This window comes from Peromyscus leucopus, chromosome 5 (assembly GCF_004664715.2).
Source record: "Peromyscus leucopus breed LL Stock chromosome 5, UCI_PerLeu_2.1, whole genome shotgun sequence".
Classification (NCBI taxonomy): Eukaryota; Metazoa; Chordata; class Mammalia; order Rodentia; family Cricetidae; genus Peromyscus; species Peromyscus leucopus.
This window is the reverse complement of record NC_051067.1, coordinates 119,521,340-119,539,358: the sequence shown is the minus strand read 5'-3', so window position 1 is coordinate 119,539,358 and position 18,019 is coordinate 119,521,340. Positions and strand designations below refer to the sequence as shown.

The window sequence follows — 18,019 nt, the reverse complement described above, 5'->3', positions numbered from 1 at the left end:
CCGCCCCGGGCTCGGTGCTCCGCATACTCCGGCCCACCCGGTTACCGCCTGCCCGGTGGCAGAGGCGCAGTGCGGTTACCCTAGGAACCCCCCGATCATGTCGCTGCGAGTGGCTAGGAGCGCGCGGGCCGTGGCCTGCAGCCTGCGCACCGCCTTGGCCTCTTGCCCACCACGGCCCTGGGTGCCGAGTGCCGTCGCCGTCCGCGCGCTGAGCACTGGATCCGCTGTGCTGTCGGGTAAGTGGGGGGCACGTGGTCACGGCTCCTGCTCACGGCCGAGCAGCCGGGGGTCGTCAGGCGCCCCACAACCAAGCCTCCCGGCCCGAGCGAGCTGCAGCCCTATCCGCGCTGCTTCTCACTTTTGGGATCCTGGTTCTGCGGCCCTTCTCCCTCTTGAAGAAGGCGCGAGAGGACACGAGCAAACTTTGTACCCGGGGTAAAAAGGTGGAGCTGGGAGGGAAGGCCGGCTGGACCGGCAGGTAAGCCGGTCACTCGTGCACTAGTGGCTTACGTTTCGGTGTACAGAGACCCCAGATGTGGAGTGCTTAGCTAAATGAACCATAACGGGGAACTGCGAAGTGAAGTTAAACAGAAGCACTTACTAAAATTTAGCACTGAGTGCACGCACAGATAAACGGAAGAAAAGCCAAAGTGCAGAAATGAAAAGGCTTTTTACTACCACCACCACCATCCCCCCCGCAAAGCTAAGCATGGCATTGAAGATTCAGCAGTACAGAAAGGCAAGGAAAAGTGTTCTAGATTTCAGAGAAGTTCTGCTAACGTCTGTAATGGAGTCATTGATGTGTACTGGGGCTGAAAAGAGGCTAATTTGACGGACTGGAAATAACTGGGAGACCTGCCCATTATACGCGTTCGCACAGTTAGTTGGGAAACAGTTTTCTTTCTTTATGCGCAAATAGTGGAGCCCCTAACTGCCCTTTGTACGATCCCTATTCAGGCAGCACAAATCTGAACGGCTGCTCTCAGCAAGGCTCTTGGGTCAGAAATCTGTGCGAGCTCGAAATGTCGATCACGGTGTTCCTCAGTGTGGAGTGCAAAGTTTGCTCCTTTCTTGCTAACATTTCTCTATTTAGTCTGCGACACATCAGTGTGTTGTTGACTGGAGTACAAGGGTAGAGCACTGCTCAAATAAGAACTCCATTTCAAACCAGGTATGTGAGTGGCTCCCACCTGTAACTGTCAGCACTGCTGAGGTGGAGGATCACTGTGAGACCAAGGCCAGCTTGAGCTATATACGGAGTTCCAGTATTTAGTTAAATATTGCCCAAAATATCAATTCCCATGGTCTGCTTAACTACCCAGGTTTTTTATTTTTACCCTCTTTTAACGGGCAGAATTTTGCACACTTATTTTACAGGGTGCAGAGCCTGCAATTGGAAAAGCACACAGACATTACTCAATTCTGGCTCTTCCTCTTATAGCTGTGAGGTCTTGGGCACAGTCCCTCAACTTCTCAGAACCCCAGTGTCCTGCATGAGGGCAGTGGAGACAATAGCTACCTCAGTTACTGGGAGGAAGAACTGAATTAAGGTCCTGTCACCTGCAACTTGACACATAAACACAGCGTGACGTTATAGTGGTGTGTATTACATAACAATATGTACACACAAACACTGGGCCGGCCATATTAGAGAAAATAGATTGTATTTGAGAATTGAAAGGAAGGGAATGAAGGGCTTCTTCCCTCAGTTCCAGCTGAGTTTTTCTGAGGCCTCAAACCAAGGTGGGTTTTGTTTCTGCTCTCTGAGGCATGATCTCACTTAGCTCAGCTGGGAGATTCCTGTGTAGCTGAGGATGACCTTGAACTTCAGATCCTCCTGCCATTGCTGAGACAATGGTGGCCAGCACCACCACACCCAGCTTATGCAGTGTGAGGGACCGAACCCAGAGCTACCTCAGTAATAGGCAGCGACCTACCAACGAAGCTGCGTCCCCAGGCCTCAAACTGTGTTTTTCAAGGCTTAGGAAGAAAAGTAATCATTTACCTAATCTGCTTTGTTTCTGAGTCCGGCCAAGGGTTAATGGAGAACTGGGACCCTATTGTGGTGAGGGTAAGCGGCCTGCCTGGTCTAAAAGGATGATATGGACTCTGAAGTCAAGTAGACCTAGGTGTGCTGGCTCAGCTGCAAAACTGAGGCCAGAGTAGCGACACTCCATGTTAGCAGGGTGACACATATTTGTAACTGTCCACTCCTTACAGTCAGACGCTGTGCTAGTTGATGTAGTCAGTGGATTCTAGACTTGTCGGGAAAGAAAGTTGAGTGCGGCAGCCACATAGGCAGCCACATAGCTGTACATCATCTTTGACCCAAATCCCTTTTCCTTTATTTGGAGTGTGTTGGGAACTGAAGCCAAGGCCTTGACAAGCACTCTTCCACTGAGCTCAGGCCCCAGTGTTCTTTGAACAACAGTAACTATTTTCTTCTAGGACAGGCTTAAATGATTGAAGAATTCTAAGAACTTGGCTGGGTTACATTTGTTATAGCAAGTTCCTTTCAGTCCTTAGAACTAAACTGCAGTATCCTTAGCCAACTCTACCTGAAGAGTCACATTGCCTTCTTTAGGTTACATCTTTTGTTTTTTTGTAGCTTTGGAGAGAACTCACTTTGTAGACCAGGCTGGCCTTGAACTCACAGGATCCACCTGCCTCTGTCTCCTGAGTGCTGAGATAAAAGCCATGTACCACCACCGTCGGGCTGGTTTTTCTATCTTAAAGGATATATGTTATAGGTGTTTTGTCTGCATGCATGTCTGTGTGCCACATATGTGCCTGGTGCCCTTGGAGGTCAGGAGAGAACCGTCAGATTTACGGAAACTGTAGTTACAGGCAGTCAGTCAGGAGCCACCAAGTGAGTGCTGGACACTGAACCCAGGTCCCCTGCCAGAGGAACACGTGTGGGAGAGCTGACTCAGCTGGTAAGAGCACTGGCTGCTCTTCAGAGGACCCACACGACAGCTCACAACTGTCTGCAGCTCCAGTTCAAGGGGTTCTGGCATCCTCACACGGACATACATGCAGGAAAACACCAATGCACATAAAATAAAAATAAATTAATTTTTTTAAAAAAAGAAAGAAAAAGAGGAACACATGCTCTTAACTGCTGAGCCACCTCTCCAGCTTCAAATCCCCCCCCCCCCCCCCCCCCCCCCCCCCCCCCCCCGCTTTTTTCTTTTGAGACAGGGTCTTGTGTTGCCCAAGCTCCCTTAAGCTCTCATACTCACCTGATCTCCGGCCTTGACCTTCCCAGTATTAACGGTTACAGGTCAAACTCCCCCCCCATTAGTGGAACGAACCACAGCCCCACATGGTGGACAAGTGATCATCTACTGAGCTGCATTCTCAGTCCTTCAAAAATTGTTTCCTGTTTTTTGATATCGTCTTAATGTTATTTTATTATTTATCTTTTATATATGGGTATTTTGGTGTGTTTATATCTGTGCACCATGTGCATGCAGTGTCTGTAGAGGCCACAAGAGGGAGTCAGATCCCCTGGGACTGGAGTTAAGGATGGTTATGAGCCACCATGTGAATGCTGGGAATTGAACCAGGTTCCTTTGGAAGTGTAGCCAGTGCTCTTAACTGCTGAGCCATCTCTTCAGTCATCTTAAAAGTCTTGAACTCTTGATCCTCCTGCTACAATCTCCTAAGTTCAGGGTTCCAGGCGTATGCCACTGTGTCCAGCTAAACTCTGCAGATTGTCCTTGAACTTGCAGTCTTCCTGCTTCAGCCCAGGTATTTTTTTTTTTTTTTTTTTTTTTTCGAGACAGGGTTTCTCTGAATAGCTTTGTGCCTTTCCTGGAGCTCACTTGGTAGCCCAGAGATCCGCCTGGCTCTGCCTCCCGAGTGCTGGGATTAAAGGCGTGCGCCACCACCGCCCGGCTTCAGCCCAGTATTTCAAACGAGTCAGCTGTATTCTTCCTGGCATGCATCATTTTCTTTATGCTGCCTCCCCAAACCCATTACCCCAAGCCTGTTTTCCAAAGAATAGAGTTCTTTCTTCAAGACAGACCTATAGTCATAGAATGGACTCAGGAAATGTGCTCTGGAGTGATTTAGACTGATGATAAAACAGATAAGCGCAGGCAGGGCTGTACAAGGTGTTCCATTTCAGATGTGCTCTCAGGGCTGGAGAGGTGGTTCTGGGGTTAAGAGCACTGGTTGCTGTTCCAGAGGTCCCGGGTTGGGGTCCCAGCACCACCATCTTTAACCCCACTTTCAGGGGATTCTGACATCCTCCTCTTCTGGCCTCCATGGACTCTGCACACATGTAGTACACATACATACATGCAGGCAAAACCCTCACATACATAAAAACCAATTTTTACAACATTCCTTTGTTTTAAAACCGCCCTGTCTTTACACATCATTGTTCTTTACTGGGCATCAGACTGCTGCAAGGCAATGTCAGTGTCGGTCACCAGTCCTGGGGAGGTCTGAGCTTTTGGCAGAATGGCGTTTGAAGGGCTGTTGAAGAAGTGATGCTGCTTTTCTGAAATGCTGGTCTTCTGTTTTAGTGCGTAAATTCACAGAGAAACATGAATGGATAACCACAGACAATGGTATTGGAACAGTGGGAATCAGCAATTTTGCACAGGTATTGATTGGGTTGTCTTGAAGTGTTTGTACAGTCTGCTCTCAGTAGTCTGGATTGTCTCTACCTTACGAAACGTACAGTGCTTTGGGGCTCTTCTGGAGACCCTTCGGGAGAAGCTGGAAGTCAAACAGGTCAAATGTCAGTTAGTTAGAGCAGCACAAGGGGTTGAAAGAGACAAACCTGTTACCTCCTCCTCAGGCCAAGGCAGGAGGTTATGAATTTGAGACTAGCCTGGGCTAAACAGCAAACAGAAAGGTTTTTTTTGGGTTTTTTTTCTTTAAAGTACTGAGTCAACACTTAAAAGCAGGGAATGTTATTTGAGGACAGTTGAGAAGAGCAAGCTCAAGAGCTAGGGGGTGCCACTGTAGACACGTGAGAACCCACATGACCAAAGACAGACAGGAAACACAGATAAACACTGATGACACAAAGAGAGACTTTTATTTAGTTGGCCTTTTCTCTGTTAATAATATTAATAACCCCATGTCACTACCCTCATACTGAGATACTTCTCAGTGGAAGCCAAGCAGATGCATGGCCAGTGGTTTCAACTGGATGCATGTGTGCATCTGAGGCAGGACAGAACTGTTGGGAAGACCTCCGGGTTCCTGGTACCTTCACTGGCATCCCTGTATATCTATTGAGGGGGCCCAGCACACGTAGTTCATCTACACGGGGAGTCACCTGTACGACAGCCACTTATAAAACGTACGGGAGACAGTCCATCTGGGAGGCGTGAGGAAGGTGGGTCAGTCACCTGGTGCAGTGGTGCCTCGGGAGGCAGGTCTGTGAGGACCACTGTCGGATGAATGAGTAGGCAGTGCAGTTTGGGTCATGGCCTCAAACTGCAGAGGTGGAAAGCACAGGGTGCTCAGAACACCTTGTAGTCTTGTTTGGAGCATGTGGTTTGTGCCTGGGGTTACTCCAGTCTAGAGGTCAGATCTGGCGGGTGGCTTGTTTCTTTAAAAAGATTATTTTTAGAGCTGCTGAGATGACTCAGTGAGTAAGGGTGCTTGCCACCAAGCCTAACAACCCGAGTTCGATCCTCGGGATGCACGCAGTAGGGGGAAAGAACCGACTCCTGCAAGTTATCCTCAGACTTCCGCGTGTTTTTGCTTTTAAAGTATTATTTATGCAGTACTGTGATTGCTCCCTGGGTCATACACATGCGAGGCAGGTTCTCCACCACTGAGCTACATCTCTAGCCTTTTCTTACTTTTCATTTTGAGATAGGCTCTGGCTAAGGTGCCTTAGCTGACCTTGAACCAATTCTATAGACAAGGTGGATCTTGAACTTGGGTCCCCCTTCCTCAGCCTCTGACCAGAGGTGTACCAAATCTTACCTGATTTTATTCTTTTTGTGCGATGGACTTAATCCTTCTACATCTGTCCCCCAAGTGCTAGATTTTGGGTATATGCTACCATGCCTGGCCCATTTTACATGTTTAAAGGGTTGTACAGAAAAGCAAAGAATGTAGCCCCCCATGTGTGAAATACATAGACAAAAATTTAGGCAATGAGGTGTTTGTCTCTTTCCTGTTTTCTGGTGGGGTCAACTTCTTAGACATTTTTATGTTGTTTTTGTATTTCAGGAAGCTTTGGGAGATGTTGTTTACTGTAGTCTGCCTGAAGTTGGGACAAAATTGAAAAAACAAGGTGAGTGTATTTCTCATTTTGGAATGTCTCAGACCAACCTGGCCTCAAACTCACAGAGTCCCACCTGCCTGCCTGCCTAAGCCACCACACCCAGCTCAGGCTTTATTTTATTTTTATTTTTAAGTAGACAGGGTTTCACCCTATAATACAGGCTGGCCTCAAACTCCTGCATGGTTAGATTACATGCATGTGCCACCGTACACCATAGCTGCTTATGTTTAGGCCATTAAGTTTGCTTTGGAGACTTCATTTTCTTCTTTCATATGTTTTGCTCATGTATCACAGCATAATTTGCTGAAAGACATATTTTGTTTGTTTATTCGAGATAAGGTCTTGCTTGGAATTCACTATGTGGTCTAGGATGGCCTCAAGTTTGCTTTGAACTTCCTGTCAAGTGCTGGAATTACAGGTGTTACCACCACCCCTGACTCAAGAGGCCATGTTTTAGTCGTTATGTATTTTCTTTCTCTTGCCTTTTGCACTGGCTGGGACTGTCTGGAGAACGTTGTACTAGAAGTGAGGAGAGTAGGTGTCATTGTCTTGTTCCTTGTCTTAGGAGGAAGAAGAAGCTACTGTCTCATCAATAGGTGTGATGCCGGCTGTGGGGCAGTTCATAGATGCTCAGTATCATTGAGGTTCCTTCCTGTTTGCAAAGAGTTTTATCGTTACTGAATGTTGAATTTTGTCAAACTGATTTTCATGTGAATTAATTTTATTGAAATGATTTATATATTTAATTTTGTTAATATAAGACTTTGAAATTACATCTAGTGTGTGTGGGGTGTGTTCACATGTACATGCCATGGAAGTCAGAGAACACAACAACTTTGGGAATTGGTTTTCTCCTTCCATTATGTGGGACCTGAGGATCAAACTCAGGTTATCAGGCTTGGCAGCAAGCATCTCCACCCACTTGTCTTACCAGCATCGGATTTTTGTTTGTTTGTAGGTATTATTTTAATCTTGGATGTAAAACAATCCTGTGTAATCTATCCCAGAGCTTCCATCCACCGCTGTTTAAGCAGTAAGGTGCATGTCTACTGCTGCCACAGGAGCCCTGAACTTCGTCCTAAAACACAGATCTATTTTTTATGTCTAGCCAACCTTACTTTACTAGAATAAGTCCCACCAAGCCTTGATATATACACTTTTAAAAGCACTCTATTAGAAAGCTGGGTGTGTGGACTCTTTTTCCTTGCCTGGTTCCTTGTGTGTAGCCCAGGCTCCTTCAATTTAGGGTCTTTGATTTTTTTAGAGACAGGGTTTCTCTGTGTAGCTCTGGCTGTCCTAGAACTTGCTCTTTAGACTAGCCTGACCTCAAATTCACACAGAGACCCCCTGTCTCTGCCTCCCAAATACAGGGATTAAAGGCGTGCACCATTACAACCCAGCAAGAATCTCTCTTTTAAAATTTTTTTTGTATGTTATGCATATGCCATGGTGAATATGTAGAAGTGAGGGTGATTTGGGGTACTCAGTTCTCTCTGTCCACCCTGTGGGTCTAGTGATTGAATTTAGTCAGCAGGTACCTTTTTTACAGAACAAAAGTAAAATTTGGTCTCAGGGCTGGAGAGATGGTTCATTGGTTAAGAACTTGGACTGTTCTTCTAAAGGACCCAGGTTTGATTCTCAGCTCCCATAGGGTGACTCACAACAATCTGTACCTCCAGTTCCAGGGCATCTGATGCCCCCCTCTGGCCTCTGAGGGCATCAGCACACATGCACACAGAATACATACATAAATATAGGCAAAATAATAATAATCAAGTGATACAAATTTAATAAAATGAATTACTCACTTGGTAGTCCAGCCTGACCTTGAACTCACAGAGATCCACCTGCCTCTGCCTCCCTTGTTCTGGGATTAGAGGTGTGTGCCACTATGCTTGGCTCTTTTCTAGGTTCTTAAGGTGTAAGCTTGGTGTGGTGGTATGAATGAAAATGGCCCCCATAAGTTCGTATGTGTGAATGCGTGGTACCCTGTTAGTGGAACTGTTTGTCTAGGATTGGGAGGTGTGGCCTTTTTGGAGGATGTGTGTCATTGGGGGTGAGCTGTGAGGTTCCAAAAGCCCATACCAGGCCCAGTCTTTCCTCTTGACCTGCAACTTGTGGATCACATGTGAGCTCTCAGTTACGGGTCCAGCACCATGCCAGCCTGCATGCCACCACCCTCCCCGCCATGATTATAATGGTCCAACTCTCTGTAAGCAGGCCCTCAGTTAAATGCCTCTGTGTATAAGTTGCCTTGGTCATGGTGTCTCATAGGAATAAAATAGGAACTAGGACACTTGGCTTCCATTTTACTAGCTAATCTTTACTCTAAAATGCAGTCTCCCTTGGGGTGAGCTGTAGTTAAAATCTTGGCACAGTTATTTCAGCCTTCCCAAGTCCCTTGGGTGATATCCTATGTACACAGGTTTAAGGCTCCATCAGAGACCAGGATATGTGACACCATGTATGGCTAGTGAACTGAAAGAATTATGTTTTCCTGAACATCCGCACACTGGCGTTCAGACACACTGTCGTTTGCTATTCACTGTGTGCAGACTGTGTATGTTCACTTTGTCGCAGCCGCTTATCCCTTTCTCATACAAATCTAGCAGAACCTATAGTTTAAATAAAGAAATTCAGCGCTGGGCTGTGGTGACACATACCTTTGATCCCAGCACTTGGTGAGCAGAGAGGCAGGTGGATCTCTGAGTTCCAGGACAGCCAGGGTTACACAGAAACCTTGTTTCAAAAAACAAAAAAAAAAAAAAAAAAAGAAGAAAGAAAGAAAAGAAAAGAAAGAAATTCAGAATTTTTTAGCATGACTGTATGGGAGGTGGCCACTTTTTTAGTTTGTCTTTAAATTGTTTTATAACATTATTTATTGGGGAGGGTAACAGGGGGACAATTTGCAAGAGATAGTTCTCTTCTTGTACCTTGGTGCTGAGGATTGAACTCAGGTCTTCAGGCTTAGCAGCAAGCACCTTTACCTACTGAGCCATCTCAAGGGGTCTTTTTCTCTAACTAGCTAGCCTCTAACTTCCTGTATAGCTGAGGGTGATCTTGAACTCCTAATTCTCTTGCCTCTGTCTCCCCAGTACTGTGATTGCAGGTCTCACCACCAACCCAGGTGTATGCAGTACTGGGGGTTGAACCCATGGCCTTATGCATGCTAGGCGAGTGCTGTATCCATTGAGCTACATCCCTCACCATAGTGTCTACCTTTTTTTGTTGTTCATTTAGACAGCATCTCACTGTGTATGCCTGGCTGGTCTGGAACTCACTCTGGTCTCAAATTCACAGAGATCCTCCTGTCTCTGTCTCAAGTGCTGGATTAAACGAGGGCCACCACTCCTGGCCACAATTTGGATTTTTAGTCACAGACCTGATGTTAACTATTTCCTTGCACTGTTTCCTTTTAGATGAGTTTGGTGCTCTGGAGAGTGTGAAGGCTGCCAGTGAACTCTACTCTCCTCTGTCAGGAGAGGTAACAGAAGTCAATGAAGCGCTTACAGAAAACCCAGGGCTCGTCAACAAATCCTGTTATGAAGACGGTATGTTGCTGCTCAGAATCTCAGCCCTACAGTAACCCAGTGAAGAAGGACAGCTGCCGTTTTCTCCATGTTATAGATGAATGGAGGACCCCAAGTGTACCTGGAGGGTCATAGAGTCACCAAGTGGCAACATTAGCATTTGGTTGTGGTTCTCTTTGACCTGCTGCTTGCCCTCCATACTTTCTAGGGCTTTCTCTCTCTCTCTCTCTCTCTCTCTCTCTCTCTCTCTCTCTCTCTCTCTCTCTCTGTTTTTGTTGTTGTTGTGGGAGGGGGTGCGGATTTGGGTGGTTTGAGACGGGATCTCTCTATATGGCCCTTGCTAGTGCCAAACTCACAGAGATTTGCCTACCTCTGCCTCTCAAGTGCTGGGATTCACGATGTGTCACCATGTCTGGCTCTGGGTCTTTCTACTGCCCTAATGTGGTGATGTTTTATTTGTATGTTAATAAATAAAGTTTGCCTGGAGATCAGAGGACATAGCCAGCCATAAACAAAAGTTAGGGAGTGGTAGCACATACCCTTCATCTGATCACATGGCAAGCAGAGTCTCTGTGTGTTCAAGGACACACTAGGGAAAAACCAAGCGTGGTGACCTTTAATCCCAGTACCAACCATAGAGACCCGGAGGTCTGTACAGACAGGCGGTAACAAAGAAGTGAGGTAGCTGGGCTAAGAGCCAATGAGAGGGCAGAACAGCAAGGCAATAAAGGTGCAGGTTAGACAGGAAGAAGCGCTACAGTGAGCTAAGGTTAGCTGGTGGCTCTCACTGTTTCTCTGATCTCTACGGCTTGCACCCCTGTATTTGACTGTGTTTCTTATTTAATAAGACTGTTTAGAAATTCGTCTACGCCCTCATAGTTACAGTGTTTGGTATGCCTTTTTTAAAAATATAAATTAAATTTGTATGTGTGTGTGTACAGGTACTCTTAACTACTGAGCCATCATCTCTCCAGCCCCAAGATTTTATTAAAAAGTATTGTAATTAAAAAAATATACATATATATCACATTTATATATATCCTGTGTAAGGATATTTACATTTGCCTGCAGGTGCCTTCAGAGGCCAGAGGAGGGCATTGAATCTCCTGGAGCTGGAGCTTCACTTTCGGAAAAGGCAATTTGCAATGACATTTTGTTTTGGTTACAGGTTGGCTGATCAAGATGGCACTGAGTGACCCTTCAGAGCTGGATGAATTAATGAGTGAAGAAGCATATGAGAAATATGTGAAGTCCATTGAGGAGTGAACACTGCACCCCACTCCCAAATAAAACTGGGAAGCAACCTGCTCCAGCATGCTTGTCTTAAATTAGTGGAGAATAGAAGATTTGAAATAACTTTTAGCAATACTGATGGAAAGAAACTATTCTCGACAGTGCTACTTAAAAAAACCAACTTCCTGATGGGTACAGATAAACACAATGTACATGTTTTTAATAATGCCCATACTAGGTATTTAGACTAGGGGTTAAGCTCTGGTGTTTAGCATTCTTGAGATCATCTATGGTAAAAAGTGGTTATAAAGCTGGGTTTGGTGACGAACTACCCTTTAATCCCAGCACTCAACAGGCAGATCTCTTGTTAGTTCGAGGTCTGCCTGGTCTACTTACAAGTTCCAGGCCAGCCAGAGTTACATGGTGAGACCCGACCTAGTGATTATAAGAATTTCATAATTCAGGATAACAGTGTTGTAAATCTCCCATAATATTGTAACTTGCCCATATCCACCACTGGATTTTGGTCAAGACTTAATGTGTCTTCTCACTGGCAATGCCTGGGATCATAGGAACGTACTGTACAGTGTCAGATGAAGGACAGTACTGTCTTGTTTTTACCTTGTGCTGCGTTGACTGCCATTGTTTTTCCACTGTGAGGCATTGGTTTTGCAACACAGCGAGAAACAAATAAAACATTCATCCTCTTAGTTCATCTTGGTTTTTATTAGGATATTAATGTTTCATTTAGTGACTACTAGTTTTAGAGGGCTAATTTTAATTTCTAGGAAGTTATGTGTATGTGTGCGTGTGCGTGTCTGGTGCTAGGGATACCACTGAGCTGTACCCTGTCTAGCTATGGGAAATTATTTAAAAAATAAAAACAAGCCAGGGGATGGACAGAGGGTTCACAGGTTAAGAGCAGTTGCTGTTCTTGCAGAGAACCTGGGTTCGGTTCCCAGCATGCACATGGTAGCTCACAACTATCCCTAACTCCAGTTCCAGGGGATCTGCCACCTTCTGACCTCTAAAGGTACCAGGCACACATATGGTATACATGCATACATTTAGGCACATAAAGACATAAAGAGTACATAAAACAATCTAAAATTAAAAAGAAATGTATGCCTTAATAATGAAAAATGTGAGGAAGATGTACTGGCCAGAAATCCCTTAGCACTGTCATCTTAATTATTATATTTAATTATTTTAATGATTAGAAAGGAATCACTAATGCTTACCTGGCAGAGGAGACTCTGATCAAGAAGGGTTTTCCCAGGTCAAGGTTCACACATTGCTCTTAGTGTGTATAAACCCTTGTGTTTCCTCCAAAGGCAAATTAGTTTCTATAATCTGCAGTAGTGGGAGACTGCATCCACTCTTCCCTGCAATAATAAAAAACCAGAGAGTGAAATTACCATCTTCACTTCTCATCATGCTAGCTTAGAAGAGGGAGAGTGGGTGACAATTGATCGGCATCGCACATGGTGTGACGGAATTTAAATCATATTCCGGTTTCCACTTACTAATGATAGCAGACACTGGAACTTTCTGATACTCACTTAATAATTGTTCTTTACAGCTCAAGTGTGCTTACTGCCAAATGGTATTTTCAGACAGCTAATATGGCCTATTCTCTAATTTAGTAAACTATAAAAATGCTGACGGGGTAGGGGTTATGCACACAAATATGTACAGCCGAGCTTGGAGGCTCTCACCTATAATCCCAGCACTTGGGGGGTGGAGGCAGGAGGATCAGGGGTTCAAGTCATCTTTTGGCTACAGATCCTTTAGTCAGTCTGGGTTCAGACAAGCTCAAACTTCACATGCAAACTTTACCACCACCAAACAAAAGCAAAACAACTATGTGTGTGACTACATACACAGGAAGAACAGACAGACTGTTCTATCATTCCCTCGGCCTACAGTAGAGGAAGAGATTCAGACGTACCTGGTGATGAACGAGCAGCAAAGGAGCAGTTTCCTCAGGAGAGGAAAGCACTTTCCCACACCACTGGTGGAAAACTGCTGCCACCAAGTTTATCTTGGTGTCCCCACCAAAAAAATACCTGAGGTGTCATGGATGACTGCCTTTTGTGTACTCAGCAATTAGGCTAATTACTCTTCCTGCCTGCGGACTAGGTAATGATTACATAAGTGTTCTTTGATCTTTATAACCATCATCTTATCACTATACCCCAATTCACAGAAAAGGAAGAGGATGTGGATAAGGTATTGAACACAGATTGGTCACGGGAAGGATTCTCACCTTTCCTGGTCTAACTTTGCATTTGTCCCTTAGCAAATGTAACTGTAACTTGAACTGTTCCAATCTGAACACATACATTTTTAAAAGCTCCCAAATCCTATGCTTGAAAATAGCACAAATGGAAAATTCTTACCCGACCTCATGTGATATGGAAGTCAAAATTCATGTGTAGTAAAAAATAGTTTAAAATCAGGCTGGAGGATGGCTCAGTGGGTAAGAGCTCTTGTTTTGAAGGCAAAAGGATCTGCCTTCAAATTTCTGAGATCTCTAGGGGCTTGATGGCCTCTAAGCTAGCTCCAGGTTCTGAGAAACCCTATCTCAATGGAAGAGGTCAAAAGACACCTCTACCTTCCAGGCACATACATACACACACACACACACACACACACACACACACACACACACACACACACACACACACACACACTGAACAGAACATATGCTAACTTGCTTTTTCAACTATCCGGAATATAAACTCAATTCTATTATCATTTCTGTGGTACTTTTTTTCTCTTTTTTGGCTCATGCACAGCAGGCAAACACTCTAACCACTAAGCCACATCCCCTCTTAAACATAGTTTGTCAATGGAATTTTCTTTTTCTAGACTGCTTTGGTTGATTTAGGATCTCATACTATAGCCCAGGCTGGTCTTGAACTCATGGCAATCCTCTTGCCTCAGCCTCTGTAGTGCTGGGATCACAGGTTTGAGCCATGCTTGACTTCAGTGTTTTGTGGTGCTTTTTTTGTTGTTGTTATTCTGGGTTTTTGTTGTTTGGTTTGGTTTGTCACGACAGGGTTTCTCTGTGTAGTCCTGGCTGCCCTGGAACTCACTCTAGACCAAGCTGTTTTCACAGAGATCCGCCCGCCTCTGCCTCCTGAGTGCTAGCACTGCCTGGCTTGTTTTATATTTTTGAGACAGGCTCTCATGTAGCCCCAGCTGGTATGGAGGGTGTAGCCAAGGACTACCTTTGAAAGTGTTACAGCTCGGATGGAAAGGTATCCTGGCAGTTGGGACCCAAGGAATACCTCACACAAGAGATTTATTAGGAGTAAAAAACCCAGGAAGGTGGCTGCTTTCTGCTGGGTGGGCGGGGAGGGGGAGAAACTGCAGAGAATTGGGCAGAACATAGAGTTTATATAGGGTTTCCTGCTGGGGGTGGGGCCAGGGGGACAACTACAAACACACACACACACACACACACACACCTTTCCAGGATGGCCTGGGAATGGAGGGATTATGTGGCCTGATCTTGGGGCAGGCTCGGGGATGGATGGGATTTTTTTCCTGTAGGGCAGGGCCTGGCCACTCTCCTGCCTTGAGGGACTAGGAACCTTGATTAGGGAAGGGGAGGCAGGGCCTGGCTGCTTCTGTGCCTTAAGGGGTCCTAGCCACCAGAGTAGTCTAGGAACCTGGTGGCTGGAGGTCTCCAGGGGCAGCGCTTATGTTTGGCAGGGAACCCTCTCCTGCCACCCTAGTTGGCTTGAACAATCTTGAGTTCCAGGTTTTCCTGCTTTCCTCTCTAAGAGCTGGATTACAGGCATGTGCCACCACACTGGGCCTGACTTCAAGCTTTTGAATGTTCTCAAGGAATTAAAACCTCAGAAATATAACGTGTGTGTGTGTGTGTGTGTGTGTGTGTGTAGATTGTTCAGTGGTTAAAAGATCTAGCTGCTCTTCCAAAAGACTTGGGTTCGATTCCTAGCACCTACATGGAGGCTCGAGAACACCTGTAACTCCAGTTCCAGAGGATCCAATCCCTCTTCTGGCCTCCATGGGCACCAGGCATGGAAGTGGCGCACCAATACACGTGATACACATGCAGTCAAAAATTTTAAGCGCTTAAAAAATAAAAAATACTAAAGTTTCAAAAAATAAGGAAATTGCTCAGAAAGCATTAAAACTTAACAACAACAACAACAACAAACCCAAAGCAACAACAAAACCCCACAAAAAACCCCTAAAGTTGACCGTATTGGATTTTAGTGAACCACTAGAGAGTTCTGGGCACAGGCTCCACTATAAAAGACCAGTGCTTCAGACCAACAGACTCAGGTCCTCAGCAGATTGGAAGTTTTGATTTTTTTCCAAATTGCTGGGCTTTTCTGTGGATTTTTGTTTTGTTTTGTTTTTTGAGACAGGGTTTCTCTGTGTAGTTTTGGTGCCTGTCCTGGATCTCGCTCTGTAGACCAGGCTGGCCTTGAACTCACAGAGATCCTCCTGGTTCTGCCTCCTGAGTGCTGGGATCAAAGGCGTGTGCCATCACCGCTGCCCGGCTCTGTGAATGTTTAAAAGCCTTTTGTCCACCTTCGGTTATTAAAATTATGGTTGAGTGGCCAGGTCTGGTGACACATGCTTGTAATTCCAGTACCCAGGGACAGAGGGAAGATATGGACTTGGAGGCCAGACTAGGCAACATAGTGAGACTCTACCTCAAAACACAGAATGGACACACGAATTGGTGATAGACTAGCATGTGAAGTCCTGGATTTGCTCATCAGCGTTGGAAAACAACGAACTAGCTAACTTTAAGTATACGTACATACAGGCAAAACTCACCCACATGAATAAATCTAAAATTACATATAAATAAAATTTTGAAATGTATCATACCATTACTTCTATGTTATGAAACATATTGGGATAGCAACTATGCATATGTGTGTGTGTAGTACATATATATGGGGAAAAACCTTAACAAGTAGTCATATTCTAGAAGAGGACTTTGTTCCAACCTTATTGAATAATGTACTACATACATCTTTACGGTCCTTTAACACTATAAATCTGTAAAAAGTAGTCATTCTTAGCTATTCTTCCAAATGCCTTTGAGTCATAATGGTATTGGAGACTTTCTTTCTGGCTGTAGGAATACTTTTTAAACCAGAAAGCAGAGGGGCCCTGGTACTAGACCTGACTTGGGGTGCTAGACTTACCACCCAATGCCTCACTTCAGGCACAGGTTTCCAGCCTGGGGTGTGTCTTTCAGTGCTCAAAAGCAACAAGAGCAGCATGGCGGGGGTGGGGGGTGGTGGTGGTGGGGGGTGGTTACCAACTTGCCAAAAGATCAGTGAGTGCTAGCTGCTACTGTCCCAGTAAAGCGGGCAGCACTGAAAAGAACAAAACAAGAGATCCTTCTCATCAGCAGATATAGAAGCCACGTCCGTAATCCTCTTAATGTTGATTTAGGAGACTGAGGAAGGAGGGTTGCCAAGAGTTCGAGGCTACACCAGGCTATACAGCACGCAAACCGAAAACGAGTCTTTTCATGAAGTTCTGGGTATGCATTCCACTAGCCCGCGGGATCTCAAGAAGGAAGGGACAAGTGCCAAATCTGCAGCTACTGTTTGCCTGGCGCCTGTGTGTCCCTTCTTGAAGGCAGAAGGTTGTTCCCAACGCAAGTGGGCCGCCCAACGTCGACAGTTCGAAACCCTCGAAGCACGCGGGCCGCAGCTTCCCAGAAGCGATGTCACTACGCGCAGGCGCCGCTGGACAGACGCCCGAAACTACATCCCAGGCCGCTGGAGGCAGCTGGCAACCGCGCGCGCGGCACCAAGGGAACGCTCATTGACCCCGCCCTCAGAGAGACCTACCTCCCTTGAGAGGCTTTGTTGAAGCGTTACGTCACTTCCGCCAAGCTGCCAGGACACACACCCCCGCCCCGCCCCCGACGCAGCCGTAACCTAGGGCAACGGCCCGGCTCATGCCCGCCGGCCGGGGACGAGCCGCTCCGGGCCTTCCTTCCCTCGCGGCCCCGTCGGAGCGTCTGAGTGGACGTGGTTACGTCCTCTCCCAAGAAAAAGTGTGCAGGACACTTCGCGGGTGGCAGAACCGAGGAAGGAAGCAACCCTCAAGGCGGGTAAGCGAGACGAAGAGGAGGTACGGCTCAGGGCGGGCCTGCACTGGGCGGGGCGTGGAAGCCGCGCGGGCCTCGGGGGGAGGAGCCGTTTGATGGGCGTGGTCCTTGAGGGCGTGGCCGAGGCCTCAAGGGAGGAGCTTGGTGCAGCCCTCAGTGACCTCCTGAAAGAAGGGCAAACCGGCAGCTTGTGGCACGGTAGGAGCCGCCGGGAGGAAGGGGAGGAGCCTGATGAAGTGGAAGGAGTGTGATGGGACCACTAGATGAAGGGAGGGACCAGATGAGAAGGTCTGGGCGCCAGGATTCGGGCTTGTATTTTCTGTGTGCCTTAAGCCTTGGGAACCCTCGTAAGGCCATCCTTTCAGGACTAGGCACCTAGTGAATTCAGAAACAAAAGTCGAAAAAGGGCAAAGTGAGACCCTCCCAAAAAACAAGAATCGAGACCCTAGGCAAAAAAGAAAAAGGGTAAGAGTTGTAAGTGGTTGGAATAGAAATGGCCTCATCTCAAGGTAGTACATGTCTTACTTGAATTTGGAAGAACTCAAGGATTGCTTCATCATGGCAGCTGTACCCCATAGGCATATAAGTATGCCGCAGATAATTAACATAGGAAGGTATTTTTATTTTATTTAGTTTTGTCCATTTGAGACAGTATTGCTATGTAGCCCAGGCTAGCTTGGAACTTGGTATACTCCTGCCTCAGAGACCTGAGTGGTTGAGGCATATACTACCACAACTCTACTCCGACTGAATCCTGATAGCTGATACACCAGTCCCTTAAAGCCATAGCTTTTTAGTAAGATGAGATGCAGAGCAATGAGAAGCTGTGGCAAGGTGGTAAGGAAGTTCGAGGTAGCCTGCCCTGATATC

General features: G+C 46.2%; 2 protein-coding genes, 1 long non-coding RNA gene and 1 pseudogene across 7 annotated transcripts in view; 3 read left to right on the top strand and 1 right to left on the bottom strand.

Annotated features, from left to right (window-relative positions):
- On the top strand, positions 1 to 11,735 carry Gcsh (glycine cleavage system protein H). The gene is made up of 5 exons (XM_028875713.2): positions 1 to 236; positions 4,536 to 4,615; positions 6,208 to 6,271; positions 9,682 to 9,813; positions 10,961 to 11,735. The coding sequence occupies exons 1-5, from the start codon at positions 98 to 100 to the stop codon at positions 11,056 to 11,058; spliced, it is 513 nt and encodes a 170-aa protein (XP_028731546.1). The 5' UTR covers positions 1 to 97; the 3' UTR covers positions 11,059 to 11,735.
- Positions 5,038 to 16,975, bottom strand: LOC114697453. 3 transcript variants are annotated; one of them, XR_005091674.1, is made up of 3 exons: positions 16,887 to 16,975; positions 12,267 to 12,410; positions 5,038 to 6,914 (listed from the first exon to the last, which is right to left on the bottom strand). It is a non-coding gene; the product is annotated as an uncharacterized LOC114697453 (long non-coding RNA). The 3 variants fall into 3 exon arrangements; XR_003735181.2 differs by lacking the exon at positions 16,887 to 16,975 and adding an exon at positions 16,230 to 16,874; XR_005091675.1 differs by lacking the exon at positions 16,887 to 16,975 and adding an exon at positions 12,977 to 13,743.
- On the top strand, positions 12,259 to 12,413 carry LOC114697476 (annotated as a pseudogene).
- Positions 16,967 to 18,019, top strand: part of C5H16orf46 (chromosome 5 C16orf46 homolog) — a 13,463-nt gene continuing 12,410 nt past the window's right edge. The window contains exon 1 of one of the 3 annotated variants that reach the window (XM_028875711.2): positions 16,967 to 17,152. The gene's annotated coding sequence lies outside the window, so the exon portion shown is untranslated. Of the gene's footprint in view, positions 17,173 to 17,251; positions 17,348 to 18,019 lie in introns of those variants that run through there. The other 2 variants (XM_028875712.2, XM_028875710.2) reach the window with 2 other exon arrangements.

Bases quoted from the DNA above. Each gene is read 5' to 3' on its own strand.
- Gcsh (XM_028875713.2), top strand. From the start codon at position 98: ATGTCGCTGCGAGTGGCTAGGAGCGCGCGGGCCGTGGCCTGCAGCCTG. The intron at 6,272-9,681 runs GTGAGTGTATTT...GTTTCCTTTTAG, and splicing joins GACAAAATTGAAAAAACAAG to ATGAGTTTGGTGCTCTGGAG. The intron at 9,814-10,960 runs GTATGTTGCTGC...TTTTGGTTACAG, and splicing joins CAAATCCTGTTATGAAGACG to GTTGGCTGATCAAGATGGCA.